Genomic DNA, 17,953 nt, shown 5'->3' with positions numbered 1-17,953 from the left:
TGATGGTGATAGTGATAGTGATAGTGATAGTAAATATCCATCACTTTCACTGAAACTGAGGTGAATAATTGTTTTAGTATATACCACACAAGCTGAATAACTGGCGGACTAAAAACTTAGTTTATTTCTGTGAATTGTTTCTGTGAAATAAAATTCGTCTTGCTGTTGAAACCATGCTGAGAATATTGATGTTTCATTGTTTTCATTGTAATTTTAGTGTTCGGCAGTTTTCGTAAACAAGGGATTGTATTTTCATTTTCGCCTTAGAATATGAGTAAATAACTTACCATTTAATGCCGTCAAATCAAAGTTTGTCGATATTTATGTATTTTTTTTTAACAGCTGCCTCGTTTATCGAAATGATTTCCTCTTAAGTAACCGTGGCAAAACGGGAAGCCATCTTGTTTCTCTTCGGCTGCTCGGGGGTGAATAGTATACTTGGCTAATCACCTCCAAGCTAGCCAATCAGCGCGCGCGAAAAGTATTATTCACTTGTTTGGTATATGCTAAATTGGATTATTGGGGTAGTGTCACCTATGACTGCCACTTCTTAATCCGTTCACTACTATGACTAAATGATTCTGACATAGTAAATTAATATTGAATTTCCCCTTGATGTGTAATTGGCCCTACGCTGTAACCATTCATTTTCAGTTGAACTGATTCTTTTCAGATTCTCCATCAACCACAGGCAGAGGTCGTAATACCACTGTGTTCCTTGGAAGTTCTGTCTCTTTAACTTGCCCTGTTGATGGAAACCCTGAACCTAGTATTACGTGGTACAAAGGGAGTGTTGCTGGTGGAACTGTACTGTTCCGTGGAAAAGTCCTGAATTTTCCTCAGACCAAGTCAAATGACACCGGCTGTTATACCTGTTATGCAAGTAACTTTTTGGGAACAAACACTCTCACTCAGTGCCTCTTGGTTGGTATGTTATATATTTTTGCAAAAGTAAAATCTAAGAAATTCACTGTTTTTCAAGTTTTCAGACCACTTGCTGCCGCGTTTTACTTGGGTTTGTTCCCCCTTTCCAGATGACACAAGGGATTTGTCGGTGGCAGCAATTCAAAAAATCGTTTCTTTGGGGTCTCATGACACACTCCTCTTTGCATCCGAGGCTGGAACGATGAGGAGAATCAGAAATTTCAGTTTAACCCTCTTCATATTCAGCCTTGTCGTGGGGTGGGGTGGGGTGGGGAGGAGGGAAGATGGCGCAGTGAATTTAATTCATAACTTCATAATATTAAAGCAAGCAGAACCGAACTTTATGAATTTGGTATGATTCTTAATTGCCCACGCGAGAGTGATGTTCTTCGAAATTTTGATATTTTGTTTACTTTTTTGTGAAAGTGTTTGTTTCTGTGCTAATATGACATTTCTGGGGTTTTGGAAAACTCCATGTGGCAGACGCAAAAAAATAATAATAAAAAGATGGCGGCTGTGGAGAATCAATAACTTGATCAGTCAGTAATTAGTAACATCATCATCTTATTTTGTGGACGCCAAAGAAAAATGTTCTTCCATTGTCGTAGATTTAATAAGTTACGAAGAGGTCAGGAACTTGTAAAAAGCCCAAGATGGCTGAATGGGGTTAACGCGAGCAATGACGTCTCAAGATGCATTTAAAATGGATCCTTTAGAGTAGTGAGCCAGGAAAGCACAAATCATTCCCGAGTTTATCTCATCAGGACGAAATGAATTATGCAATTTTAAGAGCATCAACTGTTTCTCGTAGCCATATACTACTTTAAATCGGCTATTGGCCATTGCCCTTAGCCAAATCTGAATCACAGTTAATTTATTTATCATTGCCCAGTAAACAAGCGTGGGAATTGAAGCCTGATGATAAAATAATAATATAATTATGGCTGCCAATATTTCCTACGAAATTGAAAATGGCTTGCTTTGATGTTAGTAAATCATTACGCGCAACATGTATACGTTATGTTAACAAATTCTTGTTCTTTCTTTAGAATCCGCGGAGTTCGTTTGGGTGGTAACTTTAACCATAACAAACAAAGATTGTAATGATTTTCCAGAAGATGAGTTTCGCACAGAGGTATGAAATATTTTTTGTTGTCTTCAATCATTTGGTAACATAGCTAAACTGGTATTACATGCCAAAGAGAAGGTAAAAATCCTTAAAAGCTCCCTTTTCCAACCGTGAGTAGGTTTGAATCCTATAATTAACTTATATGTGTGCAAAAAATAACTGACCATTATGATTTTCCGAGCTCATTAGGAGCATGTAGGAAGGATTCGACGTAGCATCAGTTATTCTTGATGCAGATAGAAGATGGTTTCGTAGCCTGATTTATTTTTTCATCTTCCTTTTTAGGTTAAGAAGATAGTAGAACCTTTCGGCCTGAAAGGTGTAGGAGTCGCAGTTCGGTATGATTTTCCTCCCATTTAAATCTCTTGTTGTAAGCTTTTTGAACAGGAGCAGCTGAGCAATCTTTCAATTTTTATCTGTTAGGTGTGGTAGTGTGATCGTTGATCTTTTTCTGCGATTCAATCAAAACTTAGCTGAAAACGATGTGATATCTACCCTCAAGACTGCTGCAGAACAAAACAAATTCGGATCCTTTATTGTGGATCCCAGTTCAATTAAGTCGGCTCCGTGCTCAACCACTCCCTCATCACCTACCAGCACAGAAGGAAAAGGTATAGTTAAGGTTTTGTATCACATGAACTTTTGCTTATGCTAAAAAAAAGTTTTAAGAGCTGAATAAAATTCGTTATAAAATGTGTAGTAGGCCACCTGCATGGTGCATGATAAATGGAGCATTCATGTAATTTCATCGTAGCACAAGAGATTATGATGATTACGTTATGGTGAGAAAATTGAGTAAAACCATTTTCAGTAGGTTGTTAATGTTACGCGCTCCTTGTGACCTACAGTTTTTCGTCTCACGCACCACCTACCTTATGGGTACTTTATTCGCGGGTCTTTAATTTCGCGTTTTTCGCGATGGTAAAAAAAAAAACGCGAAATTAAAGACCCGCGAATAAAAATCCTCGCGAAATTCAATACCCATATAGAGAATTCAAATCACAGATGATGTTTAGAAACATCGCCACGAACTACGTACAATACGTATCCACGTTGTAATACACTTAAAAGTTAATTTTTAAATATGCATTTTGCTCGTCTCGGTTTTTCTAGAAATTTTAAAAAGTTCAGACTTTCTGAAAAATAAAATGAAGTGGAGAACACTTGAATCGCGAAGTTTATGCGGTCTTTTCATATTTGCCTATTGAAATCGCGAAAATAAAACCCCGCGAAATACTGTCTCGCCATAATCGCGAAATTAAGTACCAATAAGGTATTCTCTTTTCTCGGCACAAAGTTCGACACGCAGACTCTTTTATTAAATCCAACACACAGACACTTGAAACCTCTACGTACACTACTTGCTCTCCATCAAAACCACCTGAAATAGGATGTAATTTGCTGTTTGTAAAGTTACATAATGCTCCAGAAACTCTCAAGAAATCCTTTTGTTTTGGAGTTTTGGCAATTACTTACTATTTTAAGAAAAAAGCGGTTTTTCTCTGTTGCGTTGAGGCAACGTTGGGAAATGTTCCGGGGTGACAATTTTCTTAATAAGAGAAGGTTTCAATGAATTTCGTTCGTGTTTAAAATGCTTGCTTATTTGTTTGTGCTTACAGAATCTAAAAGCTCCTTCAATGACGTCATTTTGCTAGCGATCATCGGGGTTCTTGTGTTGATCATCATTGTTCTCCTTGTAATCATAATTTGGCAGCGCAAGAAAGGTAAATTATTCAGTTAAACATCTTTCTGGCAAAGAATCTTATATTTAATTTACTGAATGATGACTTTTATTCTTTTCCTCAGGAACTGCAGGAAAGAAAAGGTACGGATTTGATCAAAAGAATACAGCAAATCATTATTATTTTCAAATCAATATATTTTATTTTATTAAAAACTGGATCATTGTATAATGCAATTCCAGGGTTTTGATTGGCTTAGCGGCCATGGTATATGAGCTATTATACCATACCCGAGAAGAAGCGACCATAAATTGATTTCTGGTTGCTCTTGAAAAGGAAATTAGCAACGCCCACCAATCATTTTTTCTTGATTGTTTTTAATAAAACAATTATTCCACTCGCGCTTGTTGGATATGAGATGATTATAGCCAACTCGGCGCTACGCGCCTCGTTGGCTATCTATCCGGCCTCATATCCAACGCGCGCTCGTGGAATAATTGTTAAATATTTAAGGGGCACTGTCACAGCGATTCTACTGTATTTTGGTCAAGACTGCTCAAATACTTGACAAAGAACCTGTTTTGTAATATGAAACATGCTCTTACAACACCGGGAAGAAAATATTAAGTTTTTATTCTCCAAGGAAGAACAAACTATAATCAATTTTTAGCGACTTCTGAAAAATACAAAGGAAAAACTTGAAAACATTGATTAATTTCTTCAAGTTGCAATCCACTTCCATTCTTGCCATCTGCAGCTAAGTATAATAAATAGTAGTTTCTGAACACTGTTAGGGTTATTTTTAACCATATTAAAACATTATTTTAACGATTCCATTGAATACGTTTTTTGGCTATTCATAGTGACACTAAAAAATATGACACTGCGCCTTTAATTTTTAAAAAAAAAACTGCATCTGTAAAAATTGGTTGCCATGGTAACATCAAAGACTAACACTAACTGACACATAAAAAATTCTCCAGATAAATTTCTGAAAAAGTCTTGAAGTTTCAGGCCTTTTGCTCAAATATTTAGAAAAAGTTATTCAGGTTCAAAGTCGCCGCGTCCCAATCAGCTTCCAATGCAAACTAACAAGAAGCAGTGTTCTGTTTATAGTCAACAGGGATGAATTAAATAAGAATTGACTTTCTTGCAAACTCCTTTGTTCTATCCTTAGACCACATGAGATGCCACCTAGTGATAGAGGATTCTATGACGTAAGAATGACGTAAAAAATAAGTCTTTCTTTAGCTCTACTATTTCGACTTTCACCCAATGTATGAAATCATTGAAATAAAGTCTGGAAATAAAGTCTGGTAATTTTATTATTGCCATTAAAAAAACAAAACATAAGTAGCTTGAGGCTCAGAATGCCTGCTACACGTATCATAGTAACATAGTGATATTACTATACATTTTGATGAATATAGTTTGGCCTGTTCATGTTTTTTGACTTCGCTACAAGACTGCGTCGTGCTCTGGTTCTTATTCCATACCATTATACAATTAGACCACAATATTCTGACATTTTTTGTGCTGGAAAAGAATGAGTGGTGGCTGGTCAGGAGAACATTTTTTGAGGTTCAATAGTGGCATATAAGTCTTGACACTACGAGGAGACAATACGCATCTTTCCTTTTTCAGAATGAAATAGAAATGGACGACGTTAATAGCAGTCATCTTGTCCCAAGTAATTCCACTGAACAGCTAACTATGGCTGGCGCTACATACCTGGACCTACAAAACCACACGCGTCAATCACAGAGTTCTTCTCCAATTGCCGAATACGCGCCCCTTGATCTACGGACACGTTCCTGGGAAGTAGAAAAAAACAACGTGACTGTGGAAAAGATTATTGGTAAAGGCGCTTTTGGTCAGGTTGCTAAGGGAGCGGCAATAGAACTTCCGTTCAGGCCCGGAGAGACGACTGTTGCTATTAAAATGCTGAAAGGTAACACTTGTTTTGAAACTGGTTTGAGTTGTTTTCTTGTATTGGCAAAGTTCTTCGTTGCATGAACATAAACGAGATGTGTTTCTTCCATACTTAATACTTAATCTTTTTACTTAAATCGAGGCTTTTTCTTTTGTTGACTGGATAATGCCTCACCAACTCACACTGTTCTCTGTTATAATCTTCCTCATTGCTTGCTTTTAGATAACGCCCCCGAAACAGACAAGAAGGACCTGCTGTCAGAACTTGAATTGATGAAGACGCTAAAACCTCATGATCACGTAATCAAACTTTTGGGATGTGTCACTGAATCTGGTAAACAGCTTTATTCTTCACAAACAACGTTTAAAATTTTTCTGTGTTTTTTTAATTGTGCTGATAGACAGCCATTCACGAATTACATAGGATTACCATGGCACTTATTTCGTGGATGGAAGGTAATTACATCCCAGTTTCAGAGTTTGCCTTAGGTGATTAACGATGAAAAGAACTCATTATAACTTTTAATTCAGAAATACTATTTGTTGGCGTTTGTTTACAAACGATCTGTCTTCTGTGGTCAGTTCAAAACTGTGTCACTGAGATCTCTTAACTGGACTGTACAGATAGTTATCACGACTAGCTACTGAGGAACGATAAAAAAATAAAAAAAAAATTCATCCCATGCGAACCCGAGACGAATGCCATGCTGTTAAATACAACCCTCTCCTTCGGAAAAAAAAACCTACCAATGTAGAATTTACCATCAACTTAAATAAGATGACTGAGCACTGATTTCAGGTGCGTTATGATTAAGCGTAATTGAACACGAGAAAGCTGTTTACTATTGCATTGGGGATCTCTACTGGATGCATGCTTCATAGAAATAAATAACGGATGCTTAACAGAAATTTTTCTACGACTTTTTGGCAAACGCGACTTTTTAAGTGGTCTTCTTTGTTTTGTTTTGTTTTGTTTTTTTCATATAGAGCCTTTGATGGTGTTGATCGAGTATGTACCATATGGGGATCTTTTGGGTTACCTGAGGAAGAGCCGTGGATTGAATGACACTTATTACAAAGACCCGGATATTAAACCCCAGACTAGCCTGACATCAGAGCAACTGATGAAGTTTGCTTGGCAAATCGCAGATGGGATGAGTTATCTGTCTTCCAGAAAGGTGAATGAAAGCATGCCGACTTCATTTCATCCGTTGAAGGAAACAGTGGGAAGTCTGTATTGCAATAATGCATTTGTAAGCACGTTACTGAATAAAGCAAAATCGGTACAGAGGGTACCTTTATCAGTTGCCGAACGTCAGTTGGCCATAAAATCAAGCCCTATAAACGGGGTAGCCGCCATGCAGTTGCACGAGGATGGACCGGCGTACACGAGCCATAATTAAGGGGCACACAAACAATATGGAAATGCCCCTAGCGGACCTCTTGATATTACAACAACTTTCCCATAAAACAACAACAACAACAAAAAAAGAGTCAAACGTTTTTTTTTTTGCTGAGTTTCATGAATGAGTGTTTCCTTACAGATCATCCACCGTGATCTTGCTGCTCGTAATGTTTTGGTTGGAGAGGGAGAAACGTGTAAAGTGACAGACTTTGGAATGGCAAGGGATGTGCAGCAGGAAAACATCTATGAAAAGAAAACGAGGGTAATACACCAATAAAAGTCTTAACATATTTGCAATATTGTCTAATCTAAAGAGATATTGCGGTCTTTGACATAAGACACATCTTTTTTCCTCGTTGCCGAATAAAATATATTTAATTCTTAAAGTAATTAGTAAATTAGAAAAATAATCGCAAAATCACGTAAACATATTGAAAAAGTGTACATCATACTGGTTTTGCTAATTTTTTAAATCTAAGATATTCCATGTAACTTTTAACAATCAGGGTCGGCTTCCCGTCAAGTGGACAGCATATGAATCGTTGTTGTATGGAAAATACACCACCAAGAGTGATGTGTAAGTATAACTGTAGCAGAGTTGAGTCGGGAACAAATGTTTAAGGAAAGCTGAAAAATCATAATGTTAAAATGTGTATTGCCTAACAGGAAATTATTATTTTCCACTTTCTAACAGATGGAGTTATGGAGTTGTTCTCTATGAAATCTTCACAATAGGTAACAAATAATAGATGTGAACTAGATTTCTTTTAACTTTGTAACTTATTTTAAACTATATTTTGTTGTGGTCCCCTTAGGCATCGAACACGTTGGCAGATCTATTATCTTTTACCTTTTTCAGTCTCGGTTTTTTTTTTTTGCGTTCTGAGTTGTTCTCTGAAGTTTGCAAAGTGGAATGATGACGTTTTATAATCTTGTATTGGCGATCTTATTGTGGATTTTCTTTATTCTCTAAAACCTCAGAAAACCGTACAAAGCATTCTTATTGACTTGAAAAGAATCGGAATGAGTAAAAGGTGTTAAAATGGTCTAAAAATGTAATCTTTAGGAGTGAAAAACTTAATATTTCTCTTCAAAAAGACAAAAAATTAAAATTTGGACAAGGATGGTTGGTAAAACCTTATTGCCGTGGAAAACATACAGTCACTTGTCCAGACATCAGTAATAAATGCATTTGTTGCCAGATGAATTTCAGGAAAAGCCTCTTACTTTGGTGGCGTTTTCAATAATATCAATCAATCAATCAATCAATCCATCCATCCATCCATCCATCCATCCATCCATCCATTCATCCATCTATCCGTCCATCAATCAATCAATCGATCGATCGATCGATCAATCAATCAATCAAACTTTGTTAATTACAAAAAAAAAAACTAATAATTACATAAATTACTGTTTAGTTTCTTATTTCTTTATTTACTGCCTCCTGGATCTAAATAAACTAACTTCCAAAACTTTTCTTGTCTTAGGCGGCTCCCCATATCCGAGGATGGATGGCAAGAAAATTGCAAGCTTACTCCAGGGAGGATACAGGATGCCTAAACCACAACACGTGGACGATGACTTGTACGCAACACACACCATTATTCTTTTAATGCTCATAGAAAATTTCATTTGGTTTTGACAATAAATTAGATATCTTTGCTGGGAGTGCATTTATACAACGATAACGGATGGTCGTGTGGTTGGGTATTCTTGCTATTTATAGCTTTATCCTCTGCAAGACCGAGATACTGCTTCGTTAATTTTTTTTATAACACGAAAGGTAGGTAAAAGAAAAGTTAGGGAAAAGAACTTACACGAAATATTTAATTTGTCTCCCCAGGTATCAGATAATGATGAGTTGCTGGCAAAATGAACCGGAAGCAAGACCTACATTCACCGTTTTGACAAAAGAGCTGAGAAAAATGGAAAACCAGCACAAGGTGAGATTCAATAGAAGCATCAAATCTGTTTAGTTAAGTTTTTAACAGAGCTTCTTTTTAGTGATCTATCTATTTATTTATTTTTTAAGTGTTGTCCTCGTTGTTTCGTAATCTCCAACCGGATTTAGTGAAAAAATTAGGTTGGCATTGCATCAAAACTGTTTAAAATACCCATTAAGACGAGTTTCATTATGAATTAAGGAATTCCAATTTCTGGCATTTGAAGATCTATAGAGAAATTGTTCTTAGAGTATACTCATGGTGCTAAAAGCAACATCGGGACATACGCTGCCAGTTTTAACGTTAAGGTAACTTGACGCGAATGCCATTGAAATCTCAAGTACGTGTGATGCTCCACATACAAAAGTGTACTGTGATAATGTACTGTCACGGTTACTGTGTTATTGTTTTAACTAGTCTTGTTGTTATATTCAGTTTTTTAGAAAGACGTTTTCCTTTTCATGTCGAGAACTGAAACTAAGAAAGATACCTGTCTTACCTTTATTTTTTGCAGAAGCTGATCAACATGCATATTTACGACAACCAGTTGTATGCAAAAGTTGAGGATTTGAACGTGTAACATAATAGACGAAGTAAATTTCTCTTTCTCCAGTAGTAATTTCGTTAGTCAGTTTACGATAATGTTCCGGGTGTATTTACCAACCAAAGGAAAACGGAGTTAACGCGACATTTAGTCAATGAGAATAATCCGTTTCATAAGTAGCGTGCTTGAATAGTTTTGTTCTTAATTTTGAAATTTACGGAATTTTGTTGTTTGGCTAGTGTAATAGTAGCTGTTTAGGTGGTTGACCATTCAAACAAGACGGTATATTGTGTTTGATGTAAGCATTCTTAATGGAATGGCTAAAGTCTTACCATAATTTTAAAACCTTGCGCTTCTCATATTAGCTCTAGGGAATGAAATTTGTCCTCTGGGCCCGGTTGTTCGAAAGCCGATTAACGCTAATCCCCGCTTAGAAGTTAATCGAGGTTTTCATCGTCGTTCATTAAAATGGGTTTAAAGGATAATTTCAAGCTAAAGGTAAAGAAGAGTCTAAGTCAAAACTGATGGCCAAAAATCTTTTGGAATAATCTTTGTTGATTAGGAATTAAACTCAAGTCAAAGTTTGCGTTAATCGAAGATTAGCTTAATCGGGCTTTGAACAACTGGGCCCCGAAGAGTAGTGGGAGATTTCTCCCCTGCCTTTCCACTGAGACCGATTTTCTGGCGCTCACTTTACGGTCCATTTCTCAGATCAGCAAACTGCCTTCAGCAGCGTGTTCTAATACAGCGCTCGAGAAAATCCTTCGCAAATACAATGCAGAGAATCGTGGCAGAAAATTCCTTCTTATCTTACGATACCATATGCAAAACAAAACCATACTGTATATAGAATCAGATGTATCCAAGCACCATATGAGAAGAGTAGCGTATCAAGAAAAGCGGATCAACTTTGATAACAATAGGCATTGTTATACGACCTAAAAATGACCCTATATGGCCTTTAGGAACAATGACGGGAACAATGGCGGCAACAGCTTCTAAAGACTCGCGCGATTTTTCAAAATTTTCCGATTACCATACGAGCGGGAAATTTGAACGATCGGAAGACAAATTCTCCCCGGGGGAGGTGGTACTGGTATAATTATTTCGATGCAAATAGTTACTGTGGGATGGCTGGTAGGGCGAGGGTTGTACTCAAAAGTAAAAGCTGCCGTGTAGGTTACAAGTATGACATTGCCAGTGTTTGCTGGCAAAAGAACTATTCAACCGCTTTATCCAGAGGCGCACTACGCGTGGCAAGTGCACTGGAGATGAAAGCATGCATTTGGCCAGCGATTAATGCCTGGAAGCGCTGCGAACCTCGCGCCTCTTTCCCCAGTACGAACATTTAGTCCGGCGAAAAAGCATTCGGGAGCGGACAATATCCCACGAAAATTGGAGGCGCTATGTTATTGGGCACTGGTTATTGGGGGCGCTAATATTTTAGCTTTACGCTCAGCGGGTTTTCAATCATCACTCCGCTCTGGCTCATTCAAATGTCGCGCTACATAAATCAGATTTAGTACCGCGTTTAGTGTGCAGAAAAAAGAGATATTAGTGACTTTGTAATAGCTACTGATAAATCCAATTGTGAAATCATTTGCTCAATGCCCCTCAAGAGATTTTAGTTTTACTCGAGCGTTGCGCGCGCTCTGCGAAAACTAGAGTAAAATTTTGAACAATAAAACTATGAAAAACTTTGGAAAGAGAATTATTCACTCGCAGGACCTATTATTCTTATTTATGAGAAAAAAATCACACCTTCGTTGAGTGCTGCGCGTTTGATTGATTTGATATCTACAAAGTTGCGTTGGCTCTACGAAAACTAAAAATAATGTTCTAAACAGTATTTTTTTTCCAATGACTGTAAGAATTCAGTTTAAAACTTTGAAAGCCGTTACAGACCGATTTACTCGCGAGCAGGACCTTTAGTATTAGACATATTTTATTCATGGAAAAAAAAAGTCACACCTTCGTTGCGTGCCGCGCGCTTAATTGATATCTACAAAGTTGCGTAGGCTTTGCGAAATCTAAAAAAAAATTGTTCTGAACAGTCTTTTTTTCCAGTGACTGTTAAACAAACTGAAATAATACAAGCGCTTTTTGCAAACTTAGAAAAATCGTATTGAGGAGAATATATTTAACAATACTAACTAAATTATTTTAATTAACTTAGTACCGCAATGCAGTAAAACATAAACTCAGCTCAGTCAAAGCTTTTCAATTCTAACACGGTACTCAAAGTACAAGAAGCTGTATAGTTTTTCAGCTAACGTTAACATTTTTTACTTTGCGTTTAATTATAAGAATGCTGCTAATAGCTCGGCAAGGAATGTTGTCATGCTTGTAGAAAAGCTTACTATGTAACCGGCATTATATTTGTAAAAGTCATCAGTTTATTTTTTTAGTATCCTTTATCGGTCCTCAGCTGTGTCCATGGACCTTAATTGCAGCCTTAATCCTATTCAGACAGGTTTATATCTGGTATATTTTAAGAGGAAAGAAACCCTAAAATAAACGTTGTAGATATGGCTAAATGGTGTTGATTCAGAAAGCGCGCGTAGCATTTAAGCTCAGTTGAAGATAAATCTCAATTTTGATATCGTTTTCGCTAAAACGGCATCACGATTTTCCCAAGGCGGCCATTTTGGATCCGCCAACCGGCTGCAGGTGGCGAAGTCGAAAAATTGCAAAATTAAAGTTTAACATAACTGAAATGAATTGATTTTAGAATGTTCTCTCTAAAATGGAAAGGCAGTCTTACTGTAACACATTTTATAACGCATCTTTTAAAGTGGTCTGTAGCTTCCATACCTCTAAAAATAGACAAAACATAATTGTTTGGCAGATGATTTTCAATTGTCGTATGGAAATATAGTTGTTATCCTCATAAATGTAGAACGATGAGTATTATTAGCAAAGCAATAAACGAGAGGCAAAATATCTGAGGCTAACCATGTACTGGCGTTGGATTTTGCCATTTAATTTTACTTCGTTCGAGCGCGGTTTGCTGTAGACACAATTCCGCCTTATCAGCCCCATTTAGACCGGGCCTTTTGTTCTTCGTCTGTTGCATTGTAAAATATTCGACACAATTTCTTTCTTGTTCCAGCAGTTACTCTCTGAAGTTACAAAGCGTGCTTACTGGTATAAAATTGGCAAAACACCATCGAGCGATGAGCTCAGTAATCCCATTCGTCATATTTCTTTCGATACTTATGTACAATATTCAACCAGGACGTGAACTTTCTTTCCACTGTAGTCCGTAAAATCTACCTTGGCAGGCAGCGCTTAGAAAGAGCCAGCTAATCCTTTATGTCAGTGTTTTCGTAAGGCCAGGTTACCTATGTTTTTCAAAATTTAAAATGGCTGTTTTTGAAGCAAGAAAGCTGCAAATGGACGAGAACATTTCGACCCAAAAAGACCACGTTGAAAGGATTCCTTAAGTCATTTACCGGACAAATTATTTATCTTTGCCTGAGCTTGTAACCAAATTGGAGCAACTTTAGAGAACAGTCATTTTGAAGGAGTAATTTGTGTCAACTTTCGAAGAGTTTGCTATGACAGGACAACTTCCTCACGAGTGAAAAACCAACCGAGTACGATTGACGCTGATGTCAGAAGCAGATATAAGAAGGTAAGAAGTACTGTATATTGAATGCTTTAGGAATTATGCTAACGTCCATTTTAAACTCAATTTTACCTAGCCTAGGAAAGAAGAATGAAATTTGACATACCTTGTTATCTTAAGAGCTCCGCGCCCGCCGAAGGCGCATGCGCGCGGAGCCCATAGTCCTATTCCAAGGTCACATGACTTTTTGGCTACCGCGCGTCAGATGTTGCGAGGGCTCCCTTTGGAAGGATAAAATTCAACATGGCGGCAATGGCGGTGGTTTTGACGTTTTCTGTTTAGCCCAACTTACACTTGAACTAGAGACTGTGTATCAAGATCTGAAGCACTTAGTATGTTTTGATTTCTTGAACCGCGATCGATAATTTAAAAAATTTCTACGGTTTGTCTAAATTGAAAAGTTCTACTTGTTTGCGACTCGTTGCCAAACGACCGGTCTCCAACAGCTCAGTATGCCATCTCTTACAACTGCTGCGTACCTTTGTGTTCAAATCACAAAAGGAAAAAGCCAAACTTATGATTTTATCGTATACCAAAGGATGAGCGTGTTCGTAAGGAATACAGTAGGCTCATTAGGAACGAGACGCTAAGGCCCGGTTCATACGTCGAACTTTACATGAGCCGAACCTAATCATTTGGTTCGGCGCATGTAAAGATCGACGTATGAATCAGTTAGGATCGACAGATTTGTATTTGGGTCGACCCGCCGTTCTATTCGACTGCGCCAGTCGAATAGAACGGCAAAAGTTCGACTTCGATTCAGACGTCGAACTTTTCATGTGCCGAACCAAATGCATACGTTACGTATAAATTATATAAATTATATCTATCCCAGAGGTCTGTGCATTTCATCGACTTGGCATGCGCAAAGGAATTCATTCTGAACAAGATGGCGGGAAAAGAGGAATGTGCTTGTTCTTCTTGTTTCGAAACAACTGAATATACTTGTCTGAGATGCGAAAGATTTAAAAAAAAAAAGAATCTATTCTTGATGTGCACATGCACTTCAAACCGACAAAAACTTTCAATACAGGCTATATCAAAGGCGAAGCCTCAAGACTTCTCAGAACAAAATCTTCAAAAACAACATTTGAAGAAAACATCACTCTATTCAAACAGAGATTACCTATCAGAGATTACCTCGATAACCTTATAGATAAAACTCTTTCAGAAGTCAACCTCCGCGAAAGAATGTCGGCACTACAAAACAAACTAAAAACCCGCAAAAACATTTTGAGGTTTGTTATGGAATATCGCCCTTCTGTGTCTAACCTAAAACAATTCAGATGAGTAAAAATCAGGGATGGAGACCGTCAGCGTGGGGTCCACGCGTCCCCTTGTGTTGTACCAAAAAAATCTAGCTTTAGAAAAAATTGCCCCCCCTCCCCCTTCACGTCATAAACCCGCGTGAATACACGCAAATATGCGTGGGGATACTACCTTATATGTGACACGGATAGCAGCTGAGAAAAAATTCACTAAAGATAAAAAAGTCCTTACGTGTCTGAGTACATGTCCGTAGAATGTAAGCTTTTTTCATTCATTCAACAGTAGCAACGCACGCAGCGCCACCGTCTTGGCGCCTTTTTGACTTTACTGTGAGAGTCATGTGATCAATAGGCCGCTTATTCCAACTTTTCCCGTCTTCTTTCAATTGCTACCTTTTCTTTGTGAGGGTCTAATTCCTTAAATGTGAGTACTGAGGAGATATTCCCTGGCAGAATTTTAAAATTTGGACGCCATTTTGAACGGGTAGAAAAAAAATTTCCGTTTCTCCGCGCGCGATCCTGGCTGTTTACACGCGTGCGCGCACGCGCGTATGGCGCAATTTTTTTCTAAAAATAGATTTTTTGATACAACACATGGGGACAAGCCCACAAGTCAAAATGGCATCTCGTTACGGTCTCCATCCCTGATTATGGCTCCTGGTTAATGACACTTGATAGAAAATCAGCCTCTGCTAGGGGAGATCTACAACGACCCTTCCTTACTTTCGTGCAAAAAAGAGAGATCTTTGAAAGACGTACTCGTAAGAGCAAATTAGCTTTGAAGGTCATATTCTTCCTATCTCGACCTGTAGGAGCCGTGTTTGGCCTGTCTTTATTATTTTATCAAGCAAGCTCTTCCATGTCAGAATTCATCTTTCCCGCCATTTTAAATCTTGTTGAGTACAAACAACAGCCGCTGACCACGAAAATCTACTTTCTCACCTTAGCTTTAATTAAGTTCGACTTCAGTTAGGTTCGACGTCTGAATCGACTGCCGAACTTAATTATTTGGGTCGACCTTAATAGGTATTAGGTTCGGCTCATGTAAAGTTCGACGTATGAGCCGGGCCTAAAATTGCAATCTTCTCACACCCGAATTTGTTCTGCTCATTTCGATGGAGGCAGAAAGAGGAACAGACATCATTTTCCATCGATCTTCCCTTGGAGTAAGTCCGTAAATTTGAGGAAACCACCTGTAAGAAGAAGGCTGGATGTTGCTAGTGCCTCAACGCAAAGTTCGACATTTGACTAAATGAAAGTCAAAACAGCCGAGACTGCTACAATTGTTATTGAGGACACTGCTGTTGGGTTCTCACCCTCTGAGTTTGTAAAAAAAATTTCTGATGAAATAACTTGCACCGAGTCAATACAAAGGCAAACATGCGAGACCACGACACAGTATAAAGCAGAGGCGGAAACGGTGAAAGAAAACGAAACATTTTAAATCTCTCAAAGAACGAGTAAGTGCCTTCAGGACTGAGATTCAAAACCAGGAGTTTTCGATAAAACGTTTTCAAAACGATGACAGTGGTATTTCTTTCTATGCTGGTTTTCCTAACTATGAGACATTTCTAGCCTACTTTTCATTGGTAGTAGATAAAGCAAGGAACATGAGCTATGGTTAATATCACAGGAAACATTTAACACCTCAACCCTGGAGTCTCCAGGTACCCCAAGGTCATTATCACTACTTGACGAGTTTTTTCTTGTCCTTGTACGGATAAGACTTAGACTTTTAGAAAGGGACTTATCTGACAGATTTGGAGTTTCACAGAGCACAGTCTCAAGAATTTTTACCAGCTGGATACGACTGTTAAGACAAGAATTGGAACCTTAGTTTGTTGGCCAACAAAAGAACAGATAGTGGGTCGCATGCTACCAACATTCAAGGCCAAGAACCCGGATGTTGTGGTCATTATTGGCTGTACAGAAATCAAGATGGAAACCCCTTGTGCACTGGATAGCCAGTCAGTATGCTACTCACAGAAATCGAGATGGAAACCCCTTCTGCACTGGATAGCCAGTCAGCATGCTACTCACATTACAAGTCCAATACTGACCATGAAAGGTCTTGTAGGTATTACACCATCAGGCGTGTGTTCTTTTGTCAGTAATCTACACACTGGATCTATTTCTGATAAAGAAATAATAGTAAAGTCAGGTTTCTTGATAAGCTCTCACCTGGATATGGGGTGATGGCGGATAAAGAGTTTTGATTCAAGATGAATTAGCGGCCAGACAAGCACATCTTGTCATACCCCCCTTACTGAAACAGAAACCACAATTCACTGACATGGAACTTGATCAAACTACGATAGATCTATTGCAAACCTACGAATGCATGTTGAAAGGTTTATGTAAAGGATAAAAAACTACCACATTTTTGATCGGGCATTCCCTATAAGCATGGCGAAAAGTGCAAGTGATATTTTTTTCATTGCGTGTGCGTTGGTTAACTTCCTTCCCTCTTTAATTTAATAAACTGATTATCAACACTTTCTTCATGACACTGTTGCAGCGTTTGACAAAGCTGAATGACAGTATGACACTTGCGTCGAGGTTAACGATGGACCTGACAATTTTCGGAAAATCTCCTCTAATTATCGACTCTGAAATGTGGTTCATAGTCAATGCTGGCCGTTTAAAATCATTCTTAACATTGTCTTAAGCGGATAAGTGTTTAACAGCCTTTCTCGTGCTGTTGAAGGAACTGAAAGAAGCAAACTTGTAATCCGTTTGCACCGCTGAGTTCTCAAAGAGTTGTTCTGACTGGAGCAGAATTTGTTGAAGCGATTACTTTGTTGAACTGGAACAGATATTCTGTCTGCAACCCAGCAGAAACCCAATTGAACTTGAACAAGGAAAGGAAACGGCCTTTGTTACGGCTGCGTTAAAAGCGGAGTATTCAATTATACGTGGCCCAAAAAGTTGTTCAGAAAGCGGTCGGACAGAAAGACAAAAAATATTAACGATGGGAATAGCGATTGTTGTCACTCTTTACACAACAGTTAATTTGTGAGCTCTCTAAGTTTGCAGCCTATAGGACTGATAAACCGCATCGAGTGCAGGTAAAGTATTCTTTTTTCAGGGTGAATTTCTTAAGCTTACACTGAGCGTGTGAGTTGAAAAAAATTGTCGATCTTTCTGATAAGCTTAGAGTTTCAAGTTGCTTGTTATTTGGGTTGAACGTTTACAGAGTTGTGTCTTGTTATTAAATGTACTTCTGCCATTTTATTGTATTTATTATTCTGTGATCATGGTTTCTGGGTAAACTAACTGCTGATCTTGTGAAACCCACTGATTGTAAAATTTCACGCCGGATAGAATTAAGCTTACGTTTGTAAACATTTGTGGGTTCTTGTCGACGACGCAATCAGTTAGGAACGATATATTTGCTGAAGTTTCTCGAATGTTGTTTGGAAATCTTTACCCTGTTTCAGTTAATTAGATTTAAGCTTATATAACCTCCGGCCAGGCTCTATTTTCGTCTCG

General features: G+C 38.0%; 2 protein-coding genes and 1 pseudogene across 3 annotated transcripts in view; 2 read left to right on the top strand and 1 right to left on the bottom strand.

The window, feature by feature from the left end:
* The window catches only part of LOC146454106 (uncharacterized), a 64,952-nt gene extending 55,007 nt beyond the window's left edge, over window positions 1-9,945 (top strand). The window contains exons 9-24 of the mRNA XM_085095892.1: window positions 674-928; window positions 1,974-2,059; window positions 2,339-2,391; window positions 2,477-2,664; window positions 3,673-3,777; window positions 3,860-3,878; window positions 4,913-4,952; window positions 5,380-5,686; window positions 5,891-6,001; window positions 6,655-6,845; window positions 7,212-7,334; window positions 7,579-7,649; window positions 7,767-7,807; window positions 8,563-8,659; window positions 8,919-9,018; window positions 9,533-9,945. Of these exons, the coding sequence (XP_084952018.1) occupies window positions 674-928; window positions 1,974-2,059; window positions 2,339-2,391; window positions 2,477-2,664; window positions 3,673-3,777; window positions 3,860-3,878; window positions 4,913-4,952; window positions 5,380-5,686; window positions 5,891-6,001; window positions 6,655-6,845; window positions 7,212-7,334; window positions 7,579-7,649; window positions 7,767-7,807; window positions 8,563-8,659; window positions 8,919-9,018; window positions 9,533-9,598 (1,853 nt within the window). The 3' untranslated portion in view covers window positions 9,599-9,945. The remainder of the gene's footprint in view (window positions 1-673; window positions 929-1,973; window positions 2,060-2,338; window positions 2,392-2,476; window positions 2,665-3,672; window positions 3,778-3,859; window positions 3,879-4,912; window positions 4,953-5,379; window positions 5,687-5,890; window positions 6,002-6,654; window positions 6,846-7,211; window positions 7,335-7,578; window positions 7,650-7,766; window positions 7,808-8,562; window positions 8,660-8,918; window positions 9,019-9,532) is intronic.
* The window catches only part of LOC146454102 (uncharacterized), a 392,508-nt gene that overhangs the window by 325,621 nt on the left and 48,934 nt on the right, over window positions 1-17,953 (bottom strand). The gene's annotated exons all lie outside the window — the stretch shown is intronic.
* LOC146454105 (uncharacterized) lies at window positions 14,497-16,939 on the top strand (annotated as a pseudogene).

This window comes from Pavona decussata, unplaced genomic scaffold, assembly GCF_977016875.1.
Source record: "Pavona decussata unplaced genomic scaffold, jaPavDecu1.1 SCAFFOLD_315, whole genome shotgun sequence".
Taxonomy (NCBI): Eukaryota; Metazoa; Cnidaria; class Anthozoa; order Scleractinia; family Agariciidae; genus Pavona; species Pavona decussata.
This window is presented reverse-complemented; position numbering and strand designations above follow the sequence as displayed.